The following is a 9491-nucleotide window of genomic DNA, read 5'->3' as shown; positions in this document are numbered from 1 at the left end:
AAAAGACTTAAATAAAGCAGCCGTTTGCCCCTTGGGCAGCCTGCAGCGTTACTCACCGCGACGGGTTAGTTTTGGAGACTTTCTTCCCCTCCCCCTGCACAGTAAGGGAGAATGGAGAGTAGTTAAATTTGAACTTCCCTGCTTTTGTTAGCGTGAGTCACCACCTTAACATTATCTCAACTGTAGACTTTTATCTGTGAATATCTAAGCCCTGTCTTGTGGAAAACTAATTACTGAGCCACTGAGAGGCTTCATAATGTCCTGCATTTAAGTCCTGAACATCATACATAATGCATAGGAAGCAGTCTCTGCACTCTGATTACAGAACACTGTCATTAAGAGAGCAAATTAAAGATGTGAATAATTCACTGGCTGAGCTTATTGTCAGTGCTGCATTGTGAAATTAGAATTTCTAATAAGTACTGCAATTTTTTTAACCCAATTAACACAGAGAACATCTTGAGTCTGATTAGTACAATAAAAATTATTACCTTATTCTTTTGCTTCACAACAGCCAAATTAAATACTGTACTTAATTATGCAGCATTCATCGCTTCTGTGCTAGAAATAATAACAAAAAAAAAAAAAAAAATCTCACTGTTGCTTTAATAAGACTTCCAACATTTAGAATGCAACTGAAAAACAGAGCACACAAATCTCTAAGCACAATTTATATTGCAAAGTTACTATCTTTTTAAAAAGACTTTGTAAATATCACCAGTCGACCATGATGTCATTGCTGATGTCTTCTTTGGAAACAAAAATGTATTAAAAATAATCCCATAAAATGATGCTCCTGAATAAGCTCCGATTATACATTGTGAATTAACTTTCTCCAGGTTGATGTGAAGATGGGGGGGGGGGGAGGAACAAAAACAAACAAACAAAAAAAAAACAACAAAAAAAGCACCCCTTACCGACTAGAAACCAAATACACAAATATATAAACATCCATACATACACTGTTTCAAAAAAAGATGCTAAAAACATACAATGAAAAAACAATAGCTGGATCAGCTCTTACCTCAGTTCCCTTTTGGCACGGGATAGATCACATCCTTTCATCCTAGAAAGGAGAAAAGTCCAGTTCAACATCCAGCATGTTGATTTTTCTCCACACGGTGCCTGCTGCCATGTTAAGTACAGAAAATGATCACTGAGGATGCAGCTTTTGTCTCCAAATATTTTTATGCATCCTTTTAGTGACCAGGACCCCAGGAACCTTCACACATCTGGCAGCAGACACCACTAGCTGCAGCTGCTGCAATAATATTTTCCTCACCCCTATTTCAATTCCACCTCTTATTTCTTCCCCATCCTGGGGAAGTTTAATCACTGAGCTCAGGTGGGAAAAAAAAAAAAAAAAAAAAAAAAAGTGGCATTTTAATCATGAGATTTTTTTTTTTTTTTTTTTCTCCTAGAGACATGGACTGCAGCAAACAAGCAAATACCTTGCATCTTTGTCTAGTTCTTTTAGCATGTGCATATGAGAAGGAAGGAAAAAAGGGCCTGAAAATTATTCAGATGCGATGCAATAGACATAAAGAGAGACAAAAAGACAGAGAGGCAGAGAAAGAGAGAGAAGGAGGCAGAGAGAGAGGAGAGAGAGGAAATGCTGAGAGGGAGAGGGGGCTGTCAGCGCAGATAAATCTGCATATGGAAATCAGGGTTATCCTGGGTACAGTTTTATTTAACCATGATGTACTGTTTTTTTAATTAGACAGGAATTTAGTGGAGGAAATGAGGGATTCTTACACACACAAGAGCAAACGAAGCATTTTTAAGGGCAGGAGTTTCCACAGCAAGCTGCAGCACTCACAGCAAAACTTTTTATAGCAACTTTCTGGTTAGAAACAAAAGTTTCATGCACTGCTGAAAATTTATATACACACATACACAAAAGCACAACTGGAAGGGCAGTTTAAAATGAAATGGAATCAAGACAATCCAAAGCAGTTCAATCACCAAAGACCCAGAAGCCACCAAGTCCACGACATTACTTAGTCTCTGACACACGACACAGTATTTTAAACTAAGTTTATGCTAGGCACAGCTTTAGAACTTTCCCCCGGCCCCTGCGCTGCGGTGACTGCGGTGACTGTCACAGCCAATGAGGACTTGTGAGGCAATGAGACCAGCCAATGCCCTGCTTGGATTCCCCATACACTACAGACTAAATCCTGTGCCTGGGAAGAGCGGGGTGCCCACAGCTGTGAGCAGCACCTGACCAACTAGAGAAGGAAGGACAGAAACATGAGGAAGACTTCTTGCCTGGGATGGTTGAGGTGGCAGAAACGGAAAATGAGGTTCTGGCACAGGATAGCCCGGGATAAGCTAGACTCGAGGAAACCAGTAAAAGATAGCAGACAGTGGAAAAAAAACAGGGAGATCTGGGCAGCAGTGTGCTTTAGGGGCTTACTAGAAGTTGAGACATGTCCAGAATCAACTGGTGGTGGCTGCCCAGGCTAGGTATGCCTAGCAAAGCATTAACAGTAGTAGACTTTTGGGATGGGAACTGTGAGAGCGCAACCAACAGCAGCAGGGCTGTGGTAAGGGGCTGCTACGAAACTCCAAGGAAGCAGATGAGCAAGAAGCATATTAGCACTATAATGGGCTCAGGCGTCAACGGGAAGCACAGGGAAGGCATGGTGCAGCATTGAGCAAGAGGAGAAAAGGCACAGGGGAACAAGGGGCAGAACCGGGAGCAGCCAGAAGGGAGCAGTGCACGGCGACGCTCGAGTGCTACGCCGAGGACAGTAGGCACACGCAAACGGCGGACTCTACGCGCAGCCAGCGAGAACAGGACCGGCCCACCGCCGCCGGGAGCCGCCTCACGGGCGGTGCTTCGCCCCGGGGCGGGACAGGAGGCGGGCGGGAGAAGGCAGGCGCAAGCTGACGGGCGGGCGCCTGTCCGGACAGAGGAGAGCCGGGCAGGGGGGCGGGAGGAGGGGGAGGAGAAAGAGGAGGAGCGGCCGGCGGCCAATCGGCAGCGTGGCGCCTGCGCAGTGCTGAGCTAGCGGCGGCGCGCGGGACGCACGGAAAAGTGCTCCGGCGCGGAGGAGGAAGGGTGGCGGCGGCGGTCTCCGGTGGACTCCGGTGGTCTCCGGTGGTCCGCAGGTACCGGGCGGCGTGGCTGTTCTGCTTTTGCCTTCCTGCCCTGCTTTATCGTGACTGGCGCAGCTGTCGCCTCACCCTGCCCGGTCTTGTCGTGGGCCTTGGCGGGAAGGCCTGTTGGCAGGCGCGTCGGGAACTCGCAGTTGCGGGGAGGGAAGGAGGCTGAGCGCAGGGCGTGGGGCAGTTCGGATGCCTTGAATCGTTGAGTTAAAGCAACAGCGAGTGTTGCTGTGCCTTATTTAATGAAGATGATGCAGAGTGTTCCCTTCAGCTGTGTGCTTCTGCCGTGTTGTGCTGTCACATTTATGCATCTGCGTTAAACCGAGTTGCTGAAGGCGTCCTGTCAATTATTAGTTATCTTAATTATATTGTTTGCTTATAGTTATTGTAGAACTTAGTGGCACCTGTTGCCCAGTTCTGCTGTTTCTCATATAAAACGTTAGTTCTTGAGGGTTAAGTGTGTGGTGAACTTTTTTAGGATGTGATCTTTGTTCTCAGGAATCCTGAAAAGAAATAAAAGCAAAAGGAGAAGTCAGAACTTTTATGAAAACTCAAATTAAGCTGTATAAGAATCAGCCCTACAGTGATCTTATAAACTTTTAGGATTTCAGCATATCGAGGTTCCATAATTATCACTTGACGTATACTTAGTGCTTCTCAGAAAGAACTTGAGCTGTAGTATTGCTTTAAGACATGACCAACTGGGAGCTTGTAATACAGGATGTGTTTTCATAGAGTGGCTTGTGTTGGAGGAGACCTTATAGGTTGTGTAGTTCCACCCACCTCTCTGCCATGGGCATGAGTTTCATACTGCAGTTACTCTGGTCACAGAACAACTTGCATTTCATTTCTGCCATTTCTTTTACCCTAGTGCTAATGGAACTTTGTGACAAGTCAGTTTAGTTTGGATATAAGAAAAATGGTTTTTACAATAATGGTGGTGAGGCACTAGAACAGGCCTAGAGAGGTTGTGGAAGCCCTATCCTTGGAGGTGTTCAAAGTCAGGTTGGACAAGGCTCTGGGAACCCTGATCTACCTGCAGATGTTCATTGCGGGGGATTTGGACTAGATGACCAAGAAGGGTCCCTTCCAACTCAAATTACTATACGTCTCTGTGACAATTTAAACTGAAACTGAACGAAACGAATGTACTTTTTTGTAGGATTAGCTTTTTGGTTATGTAACTTGCTGAACCTGTTTTGATTCTGGAAAATGAAGTTGTACAAAACAGCAGAATTATGCGGCAGGGAATGGGACCACAATTTCCTTTTTGGTGGCGTCTCTCACCTTGGGGTTGCAGTTAGGTTGATATTGTCCTCATTTGAGCTGGTGGGTTACGAAGAGCTGTAACAATGAAGAAGTTATTTGAAGGAATGCTGAAGTTTTTCATTTTAATTGTTAATTATCTGTTTATTTTCTGGATTAGATGGAAACAGTAGACAATGACTTTATGGATTCCTTCACACCTCCACTTCTCAGTGACAGCCTGCAGATGGCAATGGAGGTAGAGAATGAGAAGTCAAATCCTCCTTGTTTTTCCTGCATTTTTGACAACCAAAATGGAGGGAGAAGCTTCTCTGCAGAGTCTTACTTAGCAAGTGGGTCTCTTAAGAGGTATGTTGGGTTTTTTTGGTTTTTTTTTTTTTTTTTTTTAGAGTTTCAAATTATGTCTTTTTAAGATGTTCTTTCCGCTATTGTTTTGTACCTCTAAATGCTGACAACGTTTCCAAATGAGTTTATTCTTGAGCTTTTATCATCTTTGTGGTTTACCAGACAAGGGAGGACAATTCTGATGATATTCTCCTTTGATCAGAGTTCTGGGTCCAGCTTCTAGCTCTGTGAACTCATTTGAAGATATAGTAAAGGACCCTACACAGACTTGTCTTCAAGAGTTTTAACAAGACGCTTCAAAATTGGTTTGGGTAACAGCATCTGAGACCCCTTAAATTCTGGGGAAATGTGCAGTATTGCTTTTTCCAACTTTATGCTCTCCTGGATGCTGTCCTTTTTGTTCTCCTTGTGACAGAAACAAATGTGCTCTGCCCAGCTTTCCAGAGCCTCTGATAGGGTCCTCTGCAGCTTTAATTTCATCTTTCTCAGACCTCTACCTTCTTCTGGATTTAGGAATCTTCTGGATTTAAGGTTCAGAAGCCATGTGCGTAATATGTTTTTTTTTATGTGACATTCTAAAACATTGCTTTAGTTAATACTTTCTCTCTCTTTGTGATCCACCTTTAGTTTTCAGTTGTATGCTGATCCTGCAGGGATTGGTTTGCTTTTCATGCAAACATAATTTTTCTTTCCTACTTTGTATATACATTTGGACCCACTTGCTTTTGTTTTTTACTTTTATTATTTTTTTTAACCTTCTGCAAGCTTTTCTGTAAATTCTTAAACAGGATTAAACCGCCAATCCCTACTTTATTACTCTTATTTTTAGCGTATCAGAGTATGTTCATTCACGTTTATGTCAAGTGCATGGATGTGAGAACCTGTGTCTTTGTGAATGTATCAGTAGTAGATTCCACGGTGACAAAGAATGCATTCCATGACAGAAACAGTTTCCTATGAAAACACACTGAGGGGCTTGTACAGCTTCACCAAGTCACTGTGGTTATGATAATTCTGTTCTGTCCTTTATTCACCTCGTCTTCTACAATCAGTTGGATTGTAAACTACTGAAAAAGCTTACATATGAGAGACTCCTCTGTCTTCATTACCTAGATCAGGACTAACTTGATTTAATTACTCCAGGCTTCAAAACAGAACAATGTTTAGACAGTTACCAAGTGAGCTACAGATGTTGTGGGAGACTGACTCAATTATTCAACAGATGCTCTTTTTGTCTGTGATTGGGAACTGTACTGGGAATAGGGCATAGTTCAAGCACGAAATAAATTTGGTTATAATGTAATGAGAACCAAGTGTTTGCCCAGAATACTTATTTTGTTTTTAAAATAGAAATATTTCTTAAATCATATTGAATACTGTTGAATTATTTTACTAAAGTTCGAGGAAAAATTCTGAAGTAGTTTTTTAAATCTCTGTTGGCTTTATTGAACAATTTGCTGTAGCTTTTAAGCAATCTTGAAGTGCACTAGTGAAATATTTTTATATTTACACAATTGGTCTACTGAGAACATATTTCAGGAAAAATGTGTACCCTGTAGCTGGTTATTAGTCCTGAGACAGATTTGAAGCATAAGCTTACAGTGCTGTGTTATCTGATGTCCTGGCGTCTTTTGTTAAGCACAGTTTGTATGTTATGCCTCAGGTTGCCCCCCTGTAATGTGTTAATTTTCTTTTTTCTCTAAAATGGTCTAACTACAGAGCACAGTACATGGTTTGTACAGTGTTGAAACTAAAACTTGTCATATTTTATATACTATACTGCTAAAAAGGTGTAACGGTCTCTTGAGAACACTGCTACACCTTCCTGTCTATAATATAGATATTGTTATTACATTCATCAAAATCACTGCTTTAGATTTATTTATGTTATTACTGAGGAATACTGGATCTGTCTTACAGGGTTTTGCTGAGACTGGATCCTTCTCCAAATGACTATGAAGAAGATGCAGTAGAAATGTTCGGCTTTCAGTGGGTTACTGAAACTGCATTAGTTGAGTCCTGTGGACTTCTCTTTGGATTACTTAGGTATGCTGTTAGTGTATTTTATGATTATTCCAATTCTATAATTATAGCGATTTATTTTAACAATGAAACAAACTTCAAGTTTTTGATAGTAAAATCATAATATACTGTGGGCCATGTGATGCGTCTAGAATCAGCTTTTAGTCTTCCTTGTATGGAACTTTCATAGAATCATAGTGGTACGTGGTGAATAAGACAGATGGAGTTATGGAAGATGTAAATTTTGTGTCAGATAATTGTAGTATTATATGACTTTTATTAATAATTTTCTAAGCATCGTGGAGCACATGTTAGCCATCACCAGGTAAAGACTGATAGATATGTATTACAATGGAGTTATGGTCTATTTAGAAGAGTCTAGCTTAGCAGTTGACAACCCAGCCTCTGTGACAAGGGAGTTAGAACTAGGTGATCTTTAAGGTTCCTTGAACCCGAGCCGTACTATGGTTCAACTGTATATGAGTAAACTGTGTAAACTTTCCTTGAATAAGATTGTACTACCCATATAATTAATGTTATCTTTTGAAGATTTGAAGTCCTTTTTCAGTGCTAAAGAAAAAGTGGGTGTTACGAGTTAAATACTGTAAATACTCCATGCAGCGCTTTCTTCAGTTGTTAGGATTAGAGTAGCTTCAGCAATCTCTTCAGATACAATTACTCAGTGTTCCATTAATTCAGTGTAGGTGTTTAGTCAGTGCAAATACACAGATTACCAATAATCATCTTTGCCTACTGATAATCCTCAGGATATACAGCACACAGAGAGGATGGATGGAAGAGGCTTTTCCACGATTCTGCAAACATGTGATATATTTCACCATTCCCTTAATTGCAGTAGATTCTTCCATCCCTTTAGAGTATGGCCAAGAGCATCATGTGAAATGTCATTAATGAAATCTGGCTACTGAAACATGATGGCGTAGATGACAGGAGGTGTATTAATTAGCTTTGCTCATTTGGCACAAGATTCTTCTTCACTGTGGTTTAAAAAATGTCATAAGGAAGCAGCTAGCATAACTTAGTTATAAGTAACACCATATCCTGGTTAGCATCCAATCTGATCTGTGCAGTTAACTGTTGACTTAACATTGCAGTGAGACAGCGATGTTAATCTCTTGAATGAAATAATTTTTTCTTTGTAATATAAACCCCTTTGTAGTTACCTTTGAATTGTAATAGAGATTAATGTTAAAAAACCCAATAAAATACATTATGCCTTAATTTATTTAAGCTGTTCATGTTTTAAAAGGTACTGAGCTGGTAGCAGTAATGGATTTCAGCTAACTCTTTGCTATAAGAATTTGGTTGCTAAGCTGTCTTTTGATGTGACAAGTCTCTCTGCAAAGATCTTACATCTTTCAGTTGATATTTTTTTTTTTTTTTTCCCAGTTATGAAATGGTATGCTTTCATTTATAGACCATTTGACAACTGAAAGTAGGAAAGCTCTGTTTTCCAGTGTAGTGATCATATATGGGAGATACAAGTTGTGCTGATTCTTGAAAACAAGGCGGCTAGGCATAGTTCAACATTGCAGATAATGTCAATGTTAAAATCCACACCTGTGACAACTCAGTAATTTTTTCTTAACTGTCCACAATATTGAAGATTGCTACTTAACGTTTTTATAGAATTAATACATAATTATGTAACAGAGCATAACTACAAATTAAAAACAATAGTTGTGCAGTAAGAAGAATTCCTACCTGTGATTTTTTTTTTTTTTTCACATGACTGAAGATGCGAGTCACAAGATTAACAGCTAATAAGCACCAATCTTGGAGATACAAATGCAAAGTAGAATTAGAATTTCTTATTTAGGTTGGGGCATCTTTGTTGTGCTTGTCGTGCTCCATTTGTGACTTGACTTTGTGAACTGACTGTATTCCTTCGCTCAACTTAGTAAAGTTGTTTTTTTTTTTTTTCTATTTACTTCCTTCTTACTCTTTTTAACCTTCAGTCTCCAAAGCCCTTTCTTAAAGTCCTCCAGCTTTAGACTTCTTTTCTACATGGTTGAAGTAACTGAAAAATTCACACAGAAATTCAGCTTTGATTCTTTCACCCACTTAGGTGTTTTTTGTTTTATGTCTTAGGTTGTTTTATACAAGCAAGGAAGAACTAAGGGAGGTAATTTTTATGTGTGATAGCTGTTAGTATGCAGGTTACAACCCAAATATTTGGATCCTTGTGGGCAGTTCCTAACATTTCCATACAGTTTAGTTCTCAAGGATATTTGATCTGCGTTGGGTTCAGTTCTACTGTTCTTGAATCTCTCAGTAGTTGCAGCTATGAATGTGTAAGAAATGGGGTCAGACAGCTCCTTTCTTGATTTATGCAACATTTTCTTTTGCAGTCTATCTTATGCTTTTGTGCTTTTTGTGTATTGGGTTTAGCACCGTGTTATCTCTCTGGAGACAGTACTTGAAGACCACTTGAAAATAACAGTTGCTGTGGAATATGATGGAGTACTTACCTTACTACTTACCTACCTTTTTTTCTTTATTTTCATTTGCTGCAGTATTTAGTAGTGACTTCTTTAAAAATGCATTCTTTCCAGCCTCCAAAACTGAATTGAGTTTTTAATTTTTCTAGACATGCTCTTACTCTGCTGTAAGTGTGACTGTTAATCCTTTGTGGTTGAGTTAAACAGTAGACCACTTTGGAAAGGAAGAAGGAAAAACTGCTTGCAGAATTTCATAGTGCTTGTGCACATGTTAATTAACTT

The 9491-nt window shown here is 40.0% G+C and overlaps 1 protein-coding gene across 2 annotated transcripts in view; it reads left to right on the top strand.

The window, feature by feature from the left end:
• The first annotated feature begins 3042 nt into the window (after positions 1 to 3042).
• MMS22L (MMS22 like, DNA repair protein) overlaps positions 3043 to 9491 on the top strand; it is an 86204-nt gene continuing 79755 nt past the window's right edge. The window contains exons 1-4 of one of the 2 annotated variants that reach the window (XM_042826176.1): positions 3096 to 3117; positions 4277 to 4443; positions 4541 to 4728; positions 6646 to 6771. In XM_042826176.1, coding sequence (XP_042682110.1) covers positions 4327 to 4443; positions 4541 to 4728; positions 6646 to 6771 — 431 coding nt within the window. In that variant the 5' untranslated portion in view covers positions 3096 to 3117; positions 4277 to 4326. Of the gene's footprint in view, positions 3118 to 4276; positions 4444 to 4540; positions 4729 to 6645; positions 6772 to 9491 lie in introns of both variants that reach the window. The other variant, XM_042826186.1, reaches the window with a different exon arrangement.

Source organism: Centrocercus urophasianus, unplaced genomic scaffold, assembly GCF_019232065.1.
Source record: "Centrocercus urophasianus isolate 14NV4802_14NV808 unplaced genomic scaffold, USGS_Curo_1.0 seq_10, whole genome shotgun sequence".
In the NCBI taxonomy this organism is placed as follows: domain Eukaryota; kingdom Metazoa; phylum Chordata; class Aves; order Galliformes; family Phasianidae; genus Centrocercus; species Centrocercus urophasianus.
The sequence above is the reverse complement of the archived record's forward strand: the minus strand, read 5'-3'. Positions and strand labels throughout refer to the sequence as shown.